Below are 18,986 nucleotides of genomic sequence, written 5' to 3'. Positions count from 1 at the left end.
TCTTTAACTTAAGAATCCCTCCACTATCAGTAGATATAACCCAATAGATTGTGTCCCTTTTTCAAGCTTCCTATATCTTGACCACTCACAGGTTTTCCACTCACCTGGTTTTCCACCAGGTTCTAACTTTCATCTCAACAGCTGCATTTCATTCATTTTCTTCTGGCCTCTATTTCCTCATCCTTGATTTCAGGGGGTGGGGGTAGAATTAGTACAACCTCACCTAGGTAGAAGTGGCATGATGGTCAACTGACAAAGAATGTGTAGTGTGTGTGTCTGTAAGAGTACTCAGAGGAGCCCAATCTAACAGATTCTATGAACAAGGGAACCTGTCTTAATCCGCTCTCTGAACCTCTCAGCTTGTTTTCTGCATATATTCTAACTCTCCCTCACCCTAATAGGACATAAGGGAGCAGCCCATTCTACTCTTTCTTACTCCTCCAACTTAGAATAGGTGAAATCAGAAAATTACCCAACAATGTGGTATCATGAAAAGATCAAAATATTGGGACTCAGAAGACCTATGTTTGACACCCCCCTTGCCATCTCCTAGCTATTTAATTCTGTGCAATTTAGCCTCTCGGAGTGTGTTCCCTTACTTGTAAAATACTAAAATTCCTAAAATTGTGTTAGTGATTGTGACATATAGTAAATATTTTCTTATTAAATGTCAGCATCTTCCCTTGCATGTGATCTTGGATAAGTCACCTCACTTCTCTGAGCAGTTTCCTCATCTACATATATAAAATGAAGTAGTCGGACCAATTATCTCCAAGTATCCTTTTACTGTGTGTATAATTCTTCCCAGCCTTGCTTCCTGTCCAATCATCCTCAACATCCCACTTTACCCCCAGCCCCCGCCCGCCACAAGCCTCGCCCTAGGGCTCTCTGGCTGGCTTTTTAGTCTACCGAAGACGCGTCCACGCCAAGCTACTCTTAATGCAGAGCAATCGCTTTTTCTTTTTATAATTGGGTGCTCAGAACCTCCGCCCTCCTTGATAATTAGCCTATGATGGAGCTGGAGCCCGTTAACTCCCGCCCCTTCTCTGGTGATTGGCATAGGACCTGGCTCCTCCCTGCCCCCGCTTGACTGATGGGCTCCGGCACCGCCTTTAGTCCCTTGGCGCTAGCTGGCGCGGGTGGTTGGGACCGTTAGCTCGCCAGACTGGCAAGCTCTCGGCCGCTACTCCGCTGGAGTCAGGAATGGAGACGATGCGAGCGCAGCGGCTGCAGCCGGGAGTGGGCCCCAACGGCAGGGGCACTCTGCGAACGCCGCGGCCCGGAGTGACTGTGGCCGCGGCTGTCCCCGCCACACCCTCAGTGGGCTCCCCGCCCGCTCCACCGCCCCCGCCGACCCTGCTGGCGCCTGGGGCCCCTGGGCTGCCACTGCCCTCCGGCGCCGCTGGCAGCCCGGCAGTGCTGCGGGAGGCTGTGGAGGCTGTAGTGAGGAGCTTCGCCAAGCACACGCAGGGCTATGGCCGAGGTGAGTCTGTGGGTCTGACCTCCTGCGGGACAACCCTCTGTACGGGAATCTTGCTCCCACAGTTCTCTGGATCGCTTTTCTTGGCGCAGAGCCCTCACATACATTTCCTTTTGGGGAGTTTCCTTCTGGGCTATTTGCACACGCACGCACTCGTACACACATTTTAGCTTCTCCTCACCTTTATTGAGTTACTACTATATTCTCTAGGAATCCCGTTTTATAGATACAGTCCTCTTTTCCTCCCAACTTTTCCCCTTCAGAAAATGGAATTCCCCCATAGCTTAATGCTTTAACATTTCTGCCTTTGAAGACAAGTTTCCATTGTGTGGGATCTTATCCTTTATCTCAGATCCCAAACGTTTCTCATCTATATGCTTTTCAGTCTTCTGTGATCTCAGCAATTCCTGGGCACCCCTTGTAAATTTACTCCATCCCCTTGACTTCTCGATTCTTTTCTTACATATTGTCACTCTAAAATTTCCAATGCAACTTCAGATTTGCTGGGGAGTTCCGTAGTGCCTTCACGAGTTATAATAACTGAACTTTTAAAAATCTGGACACATACCATTGAGTTAACACCAGCTTCCAGTGACTTAGTACCTCACTTTTGTATCTTTTTTGGTATGGAGCCTCTCTGTTCTAGCCTGTATGGCTGCTTTACTGGCCTTTGCCCAGGAACTGAGGATAAATCCCAGGCCTTGGCTCTTTCAATGTTACAATACATTCTGTGGAAATCAGCCAGGCAGAAACCTAATTTCCATAAGAGGTCTTCATCTTTAAGATGCCTAATTTCTATGGCTTCTGAGAAGGGGAATGTGAGGATTTTCTTATGTTGATTTTCTTTCACATAATTGCCTGAGTTTGAGCTCCAGATTTACAGTGTAACAAAGAATATAATAGGAGAAATAGTAGTAGTAGTAGAATAGAATAGAATATAGTAGTAAGAAATAGTAGGAGGTGTGGGTTACAGAATTTAGGTCTGGAGTTTCTGAGACATCACTTCTCTCTAGTTAGTCAGATCCTAAATCTTTAACTTTCTAGTTTAATAATAATGCAGAGAGAGGTTGCAGGACTTTCTCTATAGACAGTAATGATTTTGTTTTTCTCTCTAATAAAGTGTAGTGAAAAGAGCACACACAGGGTTTGGAGTCACACAAGTCTGGATTGAATCCCAGTTTAAATCTCTGTCACTTGCCAGCTATGTCTTTGGAGAAGTGACTTAACCTCACTGAGCTTCAGTTTCCTTAAGGGTTATGATGTGGATTAAATGAGACATTGCACCTGACACATAATGAGTAGTTAAAATGATGAATATTATGACAAATTTATTGGTTCATATTTCCTTGGGAAGGACATGTCTTATTTTCTCCCACTCTTAAATCCTGACGGTGTAAACTCACAGATTCCTATGAAAACAGATTTTTAGGTCCATTTTGTTATATGTGCCTAATAATATATTTACTATCAGTTTCTCTTTGTTCTTCAACATTTTGAATTCCTACCATGGGGCAGGCACTCTTCTAGGCACTGGGAATACAAATGCATATAACTCTGAAATTCATCATGAGGGATATAGTTGTTTTTCTAGTTTAATTAATACATTTCACAGGGCTATGTGATAGAACTGCCAACAGCTATTGTCCTGTTGCTTCAGGTCTCTTTAAGATGACACCAAAGGAAGGTCTGCCTCCCAGCATAGAAGTAGCCAAGATTAGTCACTCTAAATCTGAATTCTTCCTCTTGGAAACTTATAAGTACTTATTAAAATTGTAGAGGAGTGTATCCTTTTTCTTGCCTGTGTTACCTGGAAAGCCTCTGGTTTGGCTAAACTGAGTAATCTGTAAAACCTTTTTCATTTCCTTAGAAAGGAGGAGGCAACAAGGGGACAGCACTGACAAAGAGCAACCAGTCCGACTTCAGATTCTGCAGCAATTCTCTCCCAACCTCCCTACCTCCCACCACAGCCCTCATTATTTTGGGGTTTCTCATTTTCAGTCTGGGTGTCCAATCAGTACTTTGGGAGAGTTTGGCAGATAGTCCAGCTTCAGGCAAGCAGAATCTCGGCCAATTTTGGCTCAGAGGTCCTTCACCGCATGAAATTATTTATTTTGCTTCAATTAATAGGCAAACCTGCCATTGGTATGTACCCCCATACACTTGTGACTGATGGCATGGTATTGGGAGCAAGCTGTATTCCCCAGCATATAATTTACTTTGGTCTTTGCCCAGACCATTTCTTGATCTAACAGTGCTTTGCTGCATCATCTTCAATTCACATTGTTCATCTTCTAACTGCTCCAAATTCACCTTTTCCAGTCATGGTCTTTAGCTTTGCTTTCACTCATGTAGCATCTTAGCATATGTACAAAACAAACAAACAAAAACTCTTCCGTTATTTTACCTGTTTGTCCGTAAACCCTCCACCCTCAAATCCCTGTGCAAGATACACACATAGCTCGGTATGCTATAGGATTTTAGTTTGTAGTGCCTATTTGTAGGATCTTCAGTTTTTAGAAGTACCTTGTACAAACTGAAATAAGATTTGGAATCAGAGAACCTGGCCATGTTAAATAGTGGCTGTGTAATCTTGGATAAATTGCTTAATCTCTCTAGACCTCTTATGTTCCATTAATTCATCTAACAAATATTTGTTGATCACTACTTGCAGTGATAAATAAGACAGATACTCAGTCCCTGTCTTCATGGAGTTCAAAGTCCACTTTACTGATCATATGGAAGGATTAATGGTGAAGTAAAGCAGAACAGTAGAATAGAGTTGGCTTTGGAGGCAAACCTTGGTTCTAAATCCTGGTTCAGCCACTGTGACCAATTTTTAGCTTGTTCACTTTTTGTAAAATGGATATTATAATACCTATCTTGAAACTTGTGCGTGGATTAAATGAGATAACGAGTGTAAAGTGCACAACACATAGTACTCAATGAGTGGTTGCTATTTTGCATTTGGAAATGCTTTGGACACTGTGCATATGATAGGTAGTTTACTATTACCATTTCCTTTGCACCTTTTCCCACTTGGCATCCATGTAGTTTCCTTCTTCTAATATTTGACAGCTGAAAACAAACAAAACTGGCATGATTGCCTGAATGATTTTCCTTATCAGGTAACTTCTGCATTGCTCTCCTCAAACCTATTTTTGCTCTCTCTTTATATCATAATATGGTTACATGATTGGAAAGCCTGCCCAGATTTCTACAAGGTTGAACAAGTGAATCTTGTGTAGTATTTTTTGTTTAGTCATTCCTTTTCCTCAGAATCCAGACAGCTTCTTTGCCTGTAAATTACTATGAAGTTAAATTGATTGGTCTGAGTATTTCTAATTTTTGGAATGTTGGGTTAGACTCTGTATTAGTTTCCTGTGGTTGCTCTAACAAATGATCCCTGACTTGATACCTTAAAACAACAGAAATTACTCCCTCAAAATTTGGGAGGCCAGGAGTCCAAAATCATTATCAGTGGGCCAAAATCACGGTGTCACAGGTATGTACTCCCTTCAGATGTGCTAGGGGATAATCTGTTTCCTTGCCTCTGTCAGCTTCTGGTGGCTAGCATTCAGGAGTGCTTCATGCTAGCATTCCTTGGCATGTGACTGCCTCACTCCAACACCTGCCTCCGTGGTCATACTGCCTTTTCCTCTTGAAGGTTTCATTAAATATCACTCCCTAAAGATATTAGTGAGTGTATTTAGAGCCTGCCCCCCTAAGATGAGGATATCCTCATTTTAAGGTCATTAACTTAATCACCTCTACAGAGTCTTTGCCACGTAAGGTCATTCAGAGGCTCCAAGGAATAGGACATGGGAATCTTGGCAGGGGACATTATTCAGCCTACTACAGTCCTCTCCTAGAGTCACTGTCACTTTGTAATCCCTCCTTTTCAAAGAGTCTATGCATTGTGGGCTATTCAGGGACTTCACCTTCTACAAACTGAAATAGGAAATATCAGATGAAATTGTCCACCAGTTTTGCTATCTTCATTGTAATATTAATTAAATCAGGCCAGCCTGTTCTCACCATCCTTGATCAGGGAGAACCTTCTCACTCACCTCTCAATTTCTTTATCTATATTCATGCTCCCCCACCACAAAATTGTATTTATCTTTTTTTAAAGATTTTGTATTTATTTATCTTCAGAGAGGAAGGGAAGGAGAAAGGGAGAGAAACATCAATCTATGGTTGCCTCTCATGGGTCCCCCGCCGGGAACTGGCCTGCAACCCAGGCATCTGCCCTGACTGGGAATGGAACCGCGATCCTGTGGCTTGCAGGCCCGAGCTCAATCCACTGAGCTATGCCAGCCAGGGCTGTATTTATCTTTATGATATAAAATTTTTACTGTAATCTGTACCTCTCATTTCACCTGGCTATTCACCTAGTATTTTATTTCCTAAGGACAAAACCAAATACCTCTCTTTTTTGTGACTATTCAACATCATAGTATAAGGAGTTAAATATTCTTTGCTATCTTGGTCTTTCTTCTCCTTTTCATTGCAGTATCCATTAGTGACTTACAAAATGCAATTGTAGCTGTCAGCTGTGCATGTGTCAGTCATTGCCACCCTCCCATCTCACTGCTTTTTAACCATTCTTATGTAAACCGTTATACCCATGGTTCCTCACTGAAAATCTTTTTAAAAAAATTATGGGCACCACCTCTCACACACATAAATCCTCATATGTGTTCACACATATAATTTCATATAGTTTTAGGGGGCTTTTGAAGCTTAACCATGGACTTAACCTTGCCCCTATATTAAGATTACCAAATTGAGACTTCGGCCAAGATGGAGGCTTTAGACACACTGTGCTTCCTTACACAACCAAAATAAGGACAATAAAAATTTAGAAACAAAATAACAACCAGTACTGACAGAAAATTTAACTGTATGGAAGTCCAACAATCAAAGAGTTAAAGTAGACACATTCATCCAGACAACTAGGAGGGGCAGAGTCAGCTGGCCGGGCAGAGAGGGGCCGCAGCAAAAAAAAAAAAAAAAAAAAAGTAGTGGCTGGCAGACCCTGGGTGTGCAGGGCGGCAGCGGGAGAACTAAGCAAGGTGGTGGATTGTGGAGGGGTGCAGCGCACAGGGTGGCTTACAGAACTGGGCAGTCCCACATTCACATGCAAATAAACCAGGCAAAATCAGGAGCAAGACAGACTGTGCAACCCAGGTTCCCAGCACAGGGAAATAAAGCTTCAAAACACCGATTGAAAACATTTGTGGTGGTTGAGGTGCTGGGAGAGACTCCCAGCCTCACAGGAGAGTTCATTGGAGAGACCCAACCACACGGAAATCAGCACCAGAAGGGCCTGGTTTGCTTGGGAGAAGCAGTGGAAGTGACTAAAATCCAGCAGAGAGGGGAGCAAGCACCATTATTCCCTCTTGCACCCCTCCCCCACATACAGCATCACAACCCAGTGCGGTGGGTTGCCTCACCCAGGTGAACGTCGAAGGCCGAGCCCCTCACTACATAACAGGTGTGTCTAGACAAAAAAAAAAAATGGCCCAAAGGAAAGAACAGATGAAAGCTTCACAAGAAATACAGCTAAGCAACAAAGAAATAGCCAGCCTATCAGATGCACAGTTCAAAGCACTAGTGATCAGGATGCCCACTGAACTGGTTGAATTTGGTCGCAAATTGATGAAAAAATGAAGGCTACACTAAATGAAACAAAGGAAAATGTACAGGGAACCAATAGTGATGGGAAGGAAACTGGGATTCAAATCAATGGAGTGAACCAGAAGGAAGAAACAAGAATTCAAAAAAATGAGGAAAGGCTTAGGAACCTCCAGGACATCTTTAAACATTCCAACATTGGAATCATAGGGGTGCCAGAAGGAGAAGAGGAAGAGTAAGAAATTGAAAACTTATTGGAGAACTTCTCCAATCTGGCAAAGGAATAGACTTCCAGGAAATCCAGGAAGGCACATCATAATTACATTACCCAAGATTAAAATGAAGCAGAGAATCCCAAAAGCAGCAAGACAAAAGGAGACAGTTACTTACAAAAGAGTTCCCATCAGACTGTCAGCTGGTTTTTCAAAAGAGACCTTACAGGCAAGAAGGGGCTGGAAAGAAGTATTCCAAGTCATAAAAGGCAAAAACCTACATCCAAGACTGTTCTACCTAGCAAAGCTTTCATTTAGAATGGAAGGGCAGATAAAGTGCTTCTCAGATAAGGTCAGGTTAAAGGAGTTCATTATCACCCAGGCCTTATTATATGAAGTGTTAAAGGGACTTATCTAAGAAAAAGAAGATAAAAAAACATGTACAGCAAAATGACAGCAAACTCACAGGAATTAACAACCACACCTAAAACAAAAACTAAGCAAACAACTAGAAGGGGAACAGAACCACAGAAATGGAAATCACATGGAGGGTTAGCAACAGGGGAGTGGGAGGAGAAAAGAGGAGGAAAAGGTACAGAGAATAAGTAGCAAGATGGTAGGTAGAAAATAGACAGGGGGAGAGTAAAAATAGTATGGGAAATGTAGAAGCTAAAGAACTTATAAACATGACACATGGACATGAACTAAAGGGGGGAATGTGGGTGGGAGAGGGTGTGCAGAGTGGAGGGGAGTGAAGCGGGAAAACGGTACAACTTTAATAGCATAATCAATAAATTATATTTTTTAAAAATTATCAAATTGAGCCCTGGCTGGTGTAGCTCTGTGGATTGAATGCGGGCCTGCAAACCACACAATCGCAGTTCGATTCCCAGTCAGGGCACATGCCTGGGTTGCAAGCCAGTTCCCAGCAGGGGACTCATGAGAGGCAACCATACATTGATATTTCTCTCCTCTCCTTCTCTCCTTCTCTTCCTCTCTAAAGATAAAAAAATAAAATCTTTTAAAAAATTATCAAATTGAAAAACAATGGTATCAAGTTTATCTACCTTCATGCCCCTAAGTTTGTTTGCCACAGCTGTTCGACCCCAAGAAGTCATTTACCCTTCCTTAGCCTGAGTTGAACTAAATGATCTCTAATGTACCTGTCAGCTCTGAAAATAAATGAGTATATGAGCATTTTCAATTGCAGATAAGAATTAATTGCTTTTTTCCTGAACACTTGCCCACTTTTCCATTTTCATATTCATATTTCTGAAATTAGGCTCCCTATTTCCTGTGGCTTTGATGAATCATTAAAAAATAGTCCTGTATTCTGTTCCAGGAGGGATTAGCCTGGATATAAAAGGGATATATGCTTCTTCTTTAAAAAAAAAATGAGTTCCCATCAGATTTTATTTCTTTATTTTTATTTTTTCTTTTTTTAAAAATATATTTTATTGATTATACCATTCCAGTTGTTCTATTCCCCCCTTCATTCCCCTCGACCCTGCACACCCCTCCCCCACCTTTCCCCCTTTAGTTTATGACCACGTGTCTCAAGTTCTTTAAATTCTATATTTCCCCTACTATTCTTGCCCTCCCCCATCTATCTTTTACTTACCCTCTATGCTACTTATTTTCTGTATCTTCTCCCCCCTTCTCCTCCTCCCACTCCCCTGTTGCTAACCCTCCATGTGTTCTTCATTTCTATGGTTCTGCTCCTGATCTAGCTGTCCCCTTGGTTTGCTTTTGTTTTAGGTGTGGTTGTTAATAACTGTGAGTTTGCTGTCCTTTCACTGTTCATATTTTTCATCTTTTTCTTAGATAAGTCCCTTTAACATTTCATATAATTAGGGCTTGGTGATGATGAACTCCTTGAATTCGATCTTATCTGAGAAGCATTTTATCTGTCCTTCCATTCTAAATGAAAGCTTTGCTGGGTAGAGCAGTCTTGGATGTAGATCTTTGGATTTCATGACTTGGAATACTTCCTTCCAGCCCCTTCTTGCCTGTGAGGTCTCTTTTGAGAAATCAGCTGACAGTCTGATGGGAACTCCTTTGTAGGTAACTGTCCCTTTATCTCTTGCTGCTTCTAGGATTCTCTCCTTCATTTTAATCTTGGGTAATGTAATTATGATGTGTCTTGGTGTGTTCCTTCTTGGGTCCAACTTCTTTGGCACTCTCTGAGCTTCCTGGATTTCCTGGAAGTCTATTTCCTTTGCCAGACTGGGGAAGTTCTCCTTTATTATTTGTTCAAATACGTTTTCCACTCATGGCTGTTTCTTTTCCCCTTGTAGTAGCCCTATAATTCAGATGTTGGAACGTTTAAAGATGTCCTGGAGGTTCCTAAGCCTCTCCTGTTTTTTGAATTCTTGTTTCTTCATTCTTTCCTGGTTGGATGTTTCGTTCTTCCTTCTGGTCCACTCCATTGATTTGAGTCCCAGTTTCCTTTCCATCACTATTGGTTTCCTGTGCATTTCCCTTCATTCCAATTAGTTTAGCCTTCATATGTTCCTCTAATTTGCGACTAAAATCAACCAGTTCTGTGAGCATCCTGATCACCAGTGTTTTGAACTGTGCATCTGAGAGGTTTGCTATTTCTTTTTTGGTTAGAGTTATCAGCTCTGGAGCTTTGAGTTCTTCTTGAGCCATATTTTGGACTGTTCGTGCCTGTTATGTATGAGGAGCAGAGCCCTAGGTGTTCACCAGGGCCGGGCCACTCAGTTGCTGGGTTGTGACGCTGTATGTGGGTGTGGGGTCAAAGGAAAGCAATGGTGGTCCTCTCTGCTGCCGCCGCCACTGCCAGGGCCTGCACGGTCTGTCCCACTGTGCATGAATGTGCGACCACGGTCAGCCCGCCCCCACTGGGTTCGCCCACTGGGGCCTCCGTCTCACTGCTTACTCCTCTGCTCGTTTATCTGCACGTGAATGTGTGACCACAGCCAGCCCGCTGCCCTGTGCCCTCACTGGGTCCACCCAACTCGGGGCTGCCTGGGTGCCTGGGGTCGGGGGATCTTTCTTGCCTGTCCCTGCTCCGCTGCTGGCTCCGCCCCTCTCACCAGTCCAGTTGAATGGTTGGTTGTTGTTGGACTTCCGTATAGTTCAATTTTCTGTTCTTTGGCTCCGTCTTTGTTCACCCATCCTTTGTTGTATTCAAACTTGGTTGTGAGAGCAGGCACAGTGTTTTCACCTACACCTCCATCTTGGCAGAAGTCTCTGAGCTGCTCTTCTTGAGCCATAATGTTTTGGTCCGTTTGTGCCTGTTACATATGAGGGGCAGAGCCTTAGGTGTTCAGGCGGGGTGGGGGGGGCAATCCAGTTTCTGGGTTGTGATGCTGTATGTGGGGGCGGGTTCCAGAGAAGCAATGATGCTTGTTCCATGCTCTCTCTCAGATTTCAGTCCCCTCTACTGCTTCCCGCAAGCAAATTGAGCCCTTCTGGTGCTGGTTCCCAGGTGTGTGGCCCTGTGCACCCTCCAGGATCCTGTGGATCTCTCCAAGGAACTCTCTGTGAGCCTGGGAGCTTCTCCCGGCTCCTCAACCCCGAAAGTTTTTCCAACTGGTGCTTTTAGGCTTTAATTCCCAGTGTTGGGGCCCTAGCCTGCGTGGTCTGTCTCACTGCTTGCTCCTTTGCCTGGTTTGTCTGTGCAGGAATGTGTGACCAAGGTCAGCCAGCTGCCTTGAGCCCTCACTGGGTCTGCCCGTTGCTACCCCACGCCTGGGGGATCTGCCAACCGATACCCACATACCTGGGTTGGTCTGGCCGCTTTTTCCTTTGGGACCCCGCTCCGCCAGCCGCTGACTTCGCCCCTCTTACTGGTCTGGCTGAATGGTTTGTTGTTGTTGGACTCCGGTACAGTACAATTTTCTATGTTTTGGTTGCGTTTTTGTTACTGAAACTTTGTATTCTTTTTTTTTAAGGTTTTATTTATTTATCTTCAGAGGGGAAGGGAAGGAGAGAAGGAGAGAGATATCAATGTATGGTTGCCTCTCGTGAGTCCCCTGCTGGGAACTGGCCTGCAACCCAGGCATGTGCCCTGACTGGAAATCGAACCGCGATTGTGTGGTTCGCAGGCCCGCACTCGATCCACTGAGCTACACCAGCCAGGGCTTTGTTGTCTTTAAACTTGGTTGTGCGAGGAGGCACAGTGTTTGTACCTACGCCTCCATCTTGGCTGGAAGTCAGGTTTTTGAACTCTGGCTGGTACATGGAGTGCTTGCTTCTGTTGTAGAGCAGGTGAGCTAACAGTTATTTTTAGCCACTAGTTTTTTAACCCCTTGCTGGGAGGGAGTATGTTATTTATATTTGCATCCTGAATGCCTAAAATGGAGTGGTGTACCTAACACATGTTCAAATTTTTGTTTGTGTGTCTGGCAGTCATGAAAATGTGCTGTTGGTATCTCCTTCTGCAGGGACAATACTGACTGCAGGGAGAATAACAGCCTTAAGTTGCCGTTCCCTTTAAGTCCATCACATATTTGTACTGAGTTTACATACCCTGTAGGCTGCTCCCAGCCAATGACTGAGCATAGCAGGTGTACTAACTCAGGCACATCTGGTGAGATGTGGGGCTCCATTGGCTTGAAGGCTTCCTACTGTCTTGGCCAAACCTTATTACTGTACTGTACTCTCATATCCAAACCTTCTTCTTTTCCTCGCTCCTTCCACAGGTGTCAGACCTTCAGCATGTCTAAAGACTCTACCTTCTTCATCCTCCCAATAAATCTTTTACATGCCCAGCTGCTGCGGTCCAGCCGCAGCTTATCTAAGGGTCCCTCAGGTGAGAGTAGGTGTCGGCGCTGGGTAACAGACAACTACACAGCTCAAAGGCAGGTGAAGCACTGTTCCATTTATTGCAACTACAAGCTGATTTTTTATATTTTCATTTTTGGCATAGATTAACATTTACAGGTGTATAGCATGATCAGTTAAGCAGAAAAAATCAATACAAAGGTAACCAGGAAAAGTACGAAAGTTCCCATAGTTTCAATTATGTTAAACAAAAGTTATTTTGACCAGGAAAACCATTAATCAGACAATTTGAAGTAGTTCTATGTATACAGTTTGAATGTCTTATTGTTTATTAAAGTTCTCAGAAATTGTCATGGGCAACAGGTACGCTTAGACCGAGCAGAGGTTAGGAAATTCATTATAAGCCTTTGTAATATCTAACTTAGCTATCTATCTTGCTGTCTAAAATGGTTTTTGTATACTGTGGACTCTAACTGCTTGGCAGTTATTCTAAGTGCTTAGTTTGTAATAGCTAACCAGCTTCTTCTGTTTTTATGCCTGTCTAATTCTAACTGATATATATTCCTATTCAAGGTAAAGGAGGGGCTGTTACTCTAACAACTCTTAGAATCAGGGGCTATTTTCTTTTTTTTTTTTCAAGATTATCCAAAGCCTGTATAGTTTCTTTTTTTTTTAAGATTTTACTTATTTATATATCTTTAGAGGGGAAGGAGAGAGGGAGAGAAACATCAATGTATGGTTGCCTTTTGTGCATCCCCTGCTGGGAGTTAGCCTGCAACCCAGGCATGTGCCCTGGCTGGGAATCGAACCGCGATCGTCTGGTTCGCAGGCCCGCGCTCAATCCACTGAGCTACGCCAGCCAGGGTAGGGGCTATTTTCTAAAGGGGTTTTTGCTATTCTATGAGGCAGTTCTGTGGGAATACATATTTTTCCCTGAACTGTTCTTTCTTGGGTGGCTTTCACAGGAACATATAAGTAAAGTACGATGCCTTAATTCAGCCAGGGTGATACTGCTTAGGACTTGAGCCAACTGTTGTTTTTTCTCTGAGAGTGGTCATTAATTCTAGGAGATTCCAAATTATCAGAAGTGCAAAGGTTAGAATACTAAGAAACAGTAAGAATAAAAGCAACACCATATATCCACTAATGCCACGTCCGTCCTGCTGGAAAATGCTTCTGTGAAGCCGTCATCTCCAAGTTGTGACTGTGTCAACCGACCTGGTTAGCACTGGACGTGGCATCCCCAAGCTGTGACTGTGTCAGCCGACCTGGTTAGCATTGGACGCGGCACCCAGCCTATCTTGGCGTCTTCTCCTTGGCAGATCTGAATTAACAAAATATGAAAGAATTGTACCCTTGAAACCTATATAATTTTATTAACCAATGTCACCCCAATAAATTCAATTAAATGAAAAGAAGGAATGAGTCCTAGTTGTAATTGAGAGTAGAGAGTGTTCATGTTGGAAGATATTGGAGAATGTTTGTTATAAATTTATTATTATGAGGTTTTAAAGCCATTGAAATGTTTAAACCCTAGAGTCAAAGTGATCCTTTCCAAAGGCAAACTGATCTCATCCCACCTTCCATTTAAAACCCTTCAAAGGCTTCCCATTGCTCTTAGGATAAAGCCAATTCTCTGTTATGGTCTGAAGATCCAACCTGGCCTGGTCCCTGCTTCCTTTTGCAATCTTATCTTGCATTATATTTCCCCTTGCTCTCTCTTTTCTAGACACACTAGTCCCTTTATTCACCATATTCCCTTCTGCCACGTAGCCTTTGTACATGCTATTCATTCCTTCTGCTCAGAGCATTAGTCTTTTACCTTTTTGCCTAGTAAATTCATAACCATATCTGAGCTTAAATATCTCCTTGTGAGGGTAGCTTCTTAATTAGGTCGGCTGTTCCTGTAACATTTCCCACCACTTACCCCTCCTCTATAGCACTTATCACATTGGCTATTTTTCATTTGTTTGAAACTATTTGGTTAATATCTCTCTCCCTCTTTAGACTACAAGCTACATAAAGAAAAGGAACCATATATGGTTTTGCTTAATATTGTAGCCTAGCATTGCAGCACAGAATCTAGCACAGAGTAGGTACCCAATACATATTTTTTGAATAATAGAACCCAAGTATTGGGGGATGAGGGCAACTGTTCTGGAATTCAGTTTCTGGTCTAGAGTTTGATTTTACCCTATTTATAGCTAACAAGTTAGCTAGTTACTGTTTCATGGGTGCTGGCAGAAATTGAGAAATTCTGTGTCACCTCTCTGATGAGGACCTTCTCACAGACCTGTACTGAAATCCATGAAGATAAGAAACTCTGAAGCCCTGGCTGGTGTAGTTCAGTGGATTGAGCACGGGCCTGTGAACCACACAATCGCGGTTCAATTCCCAGTCAGGGCACATGCCTGGGTTGCAGGCCTGTTCCCAGCAGGGGACTCACAAGAGGCAACCATACATTGATATCTCTCTCCTTCTCTCCTTCCCTTCCCCTCTAAAGATAAATAAATAAAATCTTTTTTTAAAAAAGATAAACTCTGAGACTGGAAGAAAAAAAATAAAAAAAAATTCTGTGTCAGAGACAAAAAGACTTTGTTTATTACTCATAGCACAGCAAGTAGCATGAGCATCATGTTTGTTTACATCAGTCCCCCTTGCCTCCCAAGTCCAACATGGAAGGCTTGTTCTTTATCCCAAAGAAAGATATTATCCGCCTGTCAAGGTTTCTTGCTGCATATATAATCCTGAGAAGTGGCCTAAGTAAAGAGCAGTCAGAGCCTTTATTCTAGATTGCAACAGACCTGTGGAGGAGGATCTCCCAATAGACAGTTTCTCCAAAAAAGATTTATATCTAGGGAAAGCCTCGGAAGAGAAATTCATTTCTCTATCTCTCTCTTTCTCACAGTATTTTATATATATAATCACATAATATTCCAGGACCATGAGTTTGCTTGCCAGAAGCATAGGCTTGAGAATAGCTACTATATTTCCTTGAATGGCAGTATTACATAATGGTTAAGAACATTAACTGCAACCAAGACTTCTGGGTTTGAATTTTTGCTCTGCTGCTTTCTAGCTGTTACATCCTTGGATAAGTTATTTAACTTCTCTATGCCTCAGTTCTCTCATTGGTGAAATGGGGAGAATAAAAGTACCCACCTCAGAAGGTTGTTGGTGATTAAACAGATAAAGAACTTAAAGAAATGGGTGACATACACTAAGTGTTCATTAAATGTTAACACTTATTATTGTGGTGGTTATTTTTATTCTAGGGCAGCTGACCAATTGTGGAATAATCTATTGGTACTTCATCAGTAGTGATAATGGTCTGCTCCCCTTGGAAACTCTGCCTTCAATATTTAAGTTACTCTCCTTTGGTATCTAGAACTAATCAAAATGTGAACTATAAGGAGGGGAAGGCATACTCTGGTCTTCCTATGTAAAGTGACTTAATCATACTCTAAGTTTACTAATTTTAAAATGCTTAAAGAGGGTAGACTCTTAACATAGGTACAGGTTACAAATACTCTATTGAAACGGAGCACCACTTGGAGTTGTTCTCATTGCTGCACTTAATTGCTTCTCTTTTTTGTAGTGAATGTGGTGGAGGCACTTCAAGAATTCTGGCAGATGAAGCAGTCTCGTGGGGCTGACTTGAAGAATGGGGCTCTAGTGGTTTATGAAATGGTTCCCTCCAACACCCCTCCCTATGTCTGCTATGTCACCCTGCCTGGGGGAAGTTGCTTTGGGAGTTTCCAGGTAAGAATTGTGAAGCAGCAGTAGTAAAGATAATTGCTAACATACTAATATTGGCTTTCACCATTGCTTTGGCCACTAAATTTGTTTGAAATAATGAGGGCCTGAAATAATTCTAGGTAAATCATTCCTATAAGCATCTGAGATTCATTTGATCACAAAAGAACCCCAGTACTGTGCTTTTAAGCCTGCAAATATGCAAACCCACTTTGAATTTGAACAGTGATAAAAAGGCTTTATTCAAAAAAATAAAATAAAAAAGAAATGAAAAAAAATGCCCTTACTTATTTTATTGGACTACTAGCACCTAACCCATGTTCCCATCTTGGCTTTTTTAACTTCCTGCCACCTCTTTTTGAGAACATAGAATAGATTCTTTGCCTCAAGTATGTTTTTATTGGCATTTACTAAGGAAAGCCTTGGTAAAGGCATCAAAAGGGTGGGACTATGATGGAAATACTACTTATCTAAGAGTTAGGAGATTCAACTTTTCATGTCCTTGACTGCCAGCAGGGCAAGTCAGGTAACTTCTCTGGACCTCAGTTTCCCCATCAATAATATGAAGGAGATAAGTTAGATTATCTCTAAAGTCTTTCTAGGACTAGCTTTCTACAATTATATTAAAGACTTGTAACATATGATGATGAAAAGTATGGTTGCTATTATAGAGTAATGAGAAATTTGACTAATGTGAATATTATCATCAAAGATGGATTCTTTACGTGGCTGACAGGAAGGTAGCCCTCTGAAACGTTCATTTAGAGTCTGTATAGCAATTTAGGAAAGAGAATAGATACTTTTGTTCTGTTTCTCATATGGTTTGTTCAAACCTTAGACAAAGCATAACCACTGCTACGTGCTTCCATAACACCTTGAACTTCTATCATATCACTTATCAAGACATATCATTATTGTTTATGTCTCCTAGTGGATGACACTCCATGGAGGCAGAGATGGTGTGTGTCTTTTTCCTTGTTCGGTTTTAAATCTCTACCACCAAAGTAGTACCTAGCACAGAGTAGACACTTATTAAATCTGTTGCATGAATGAGTGCCACTGCAATTCAGTTCCTGTCTCAAGCAAAAACAGTCCTCAGGAAGCTTCATTTAAATTCAGATGACTGCCCTGGCCAGTGTGCCTTGGTCAGTTGGAGTGTTGTCCTGTAACTGACAAGTCATGGGTTTGATTCCTGGTCAGGGCACATGCCTGGGTTATGGGTACTGGTCAGGGCTCACATCAGTGTTTCTCTTCTCTCTCTCCCTCTCTTCCCCTTTACACATTTCCTTGGGTGAGACTAAAAGAAAAATTAAAATCAAATGACTAAATATTACCCCTCAGAACCCCTAGCTATTTCAGAGAAATAAATATGTGCCCAGGATGATTAATGTTTATGCTTTCCCCTCTACAGAATAAGATCCTCCCTTCCCTTCTCCCACTTCATTAAATTTCTGAATAAGTACTTTATTATTTTATGGTGATAACCAAAGCTCAACCATTAGAGTAATTTGATTTCTCTTATTTTTTGAAACAGTAGAACTATCTATTATGGCCACTTTTAGCTCATCTGTTTTATATTCACTTTGGCAGTTGATATTTCTTCCATTGCTTTTCTTCATAGATAACTTCTCAGAAAAGGCACTAGACAGTAAAATGGGCAGTAGGCTAGCAAATAAGGAGTAGAAATAAATAAACTGAAGAAGCAAGAAGACTTAGGGCTAATGTACAAAGCTCCATATGCTCTGAGAGAGACCTGTCAGCTAAAGGAAACTAGGAATTTAGGAATTAGAAATTAGGAAATTAATAATTAAGGATGGTTAAGTAGCAAACATATCCTGGTCTACTTTTTAAAATTGTAAGATCATTTTTTTTCCTTTCTTCTAATCGTATTCATAAATGACAAGGGCATAGAGGCCTTTGAAGCAGCTAGTAAAGATGAATTTCTAAAGGAATGCTATGGTGCCTAAGGGTCTGAAGTTGAATGATTTAAAACTTTTAGCCCTGGCTGGTGTACTCAGTGGGTTGAGCATGGGCTGTGAACCAAAGGGTTGCTGGTTTGATTCCCAGTCAAGGCACATGCCTGGGTTGCCGGACTGGGTCCCCAGTAGGGGCCATGTGAGAGGCAACCACACATTGATGTTTCTCTTCCTTAGTAACCTCCCTTCCATCCTCTCTAAAAATAAATAAAATCTTGAAAATAAATAAATAAATAAAACTTCTGAAAATCAGACTGTTCTATGATACCTATGTTAGATATAATATAAAAACATGAATTTTAAATTTTTTTCTTTTCCTCAGGTCAGCAGCTTTCCTTCCTTTAACCACCACTCTTCTCCCTGCTTCCACTGGGGAAAAAGAAGACTACAAATTCCTTCTTCAGACTTTAGACTGTGTTTGGGGATAGCTCCTTGGGGGAACTGCCTACTCACAGATAAAAGTGAAGGTCAAGAATCCCAGAGGAGTGCGTCTGATAGAGACTAGAGGTCTCCTCTGCAGAAGCAGTCTAGAGACAGCTTTGTTTTAATCTTAGGTTATCTAGAAGGATGAAAAAAAATCTTGCCTGTCCAGAGAACAAGATAAGATTTCTAATGGGCTGGTTTTTGAATAATTAATTCTGTTGACAGTTTAAACAGGGCTATTTTTCATATCCAATGATTATATGCTGACTTCAGCAGCCTTTTGCATTCCACATTCAATTTGGTATGAGGTAGAGCCATCTCCAGTTCTTTAATGACTTCATAACATTCAATCAAAATTATGTTTCTAAATACCTCCACCATTGTACAATAAAAACTTTGCATGAAGTGTTGAACAGATTTATGTAGAGTGTCTGTGTCTTCTATCCCAAGCATTTTCCTCCATTGTACCTTCTGTCTCTCAGACACACATACATACATTTTCTCTCTCTCTACCCTGCCTAGTTTTGCCCCACAAAAGCTGAGGCCCGGAGGAGTGCTGCAAAGATTGCACTAATGAACTCTGTGTTTAATGAACATCCTTCCCGAAGAATCACTGATGAGTTCATTGAGAAGAGTGTCTCTGAGGCCCTGGCATCTTTCAATGTAAGTTACTTGGAGTTGGAAGGAAGGAGAGTGGGAGATGGAACAACTTGGCTGGCTGGGAAGTCTTGTATATTACTGGGAAACAGG

At 42.0% G+C, this 18,986-nt stretch overlaps 1 protein-coding gene and 1 long non-coding RNA gene across 2 annotated transcripts in view; one reads left to right on the top strand and one right to left on the bottom strand.

Annotated features, from left to right (window-relative positions):
- Positions 1–1,079: 1,079 nt before the first annotated feature.
- Positions 1,080–18,986, top strand: part of LIX1L (limb and CNS expressed 1 like) — a 25,945-nt gene continuing 8,038 nt past the window's right edge. Inside the window, exons 1-3 of the mRNA XM_037039058.1 lie at positions 1,080–1,483; positions 15,680–15,843; positions 18,759–18,899. Coding sequence (XP_036894953.1) covers positions 1,204–1,483; positions 15,680–15,843; positions 18,759–18,899 — 585 coding nt within the window. The 5' untranslated portion in view covers positions 1,080–1,203. The remainder of the gene's footprint in view (positions 1,484–15,679; positions 15,844–18,758; positions 18,900–18,986) is intronic.
- Positions 8,390–18,986, bottom strand: part of LOC118982127 (uncharacterized) — a 21,715-nt gene continuing 11,118 nt past the window's right edge. Inside the window, exon 4 of the long non-coding RNA XR_005065490.1 lies at positions 8,390–8,501. This is a non-coding gene — a long non-coding RNA (uncharacterized LOC118982127). The remainder of the gene's footprint in view (positions 8,502–18,986) is intronic.

This window comes from Sturnira hondurensis, unplaced genomic scaffold, assembly GCF_014824575.4.
Source record: "Sturnira hondurensis isolate 20B ecotype Veracruz unplaced genomic scaffold, ASM1482457v3 Scaffold0024990, whole genome shotgun sequence".
Taxonomy (NCBI): Eukaryota; Metazoa; Chordata; class Mammalia; order Chiroptera; family Phyllostomidae; genus Sturnira; species Sturnira hondurensis.
This window is presented reverse-complemented; position numbering and strand designations above follow the sequence as displayed.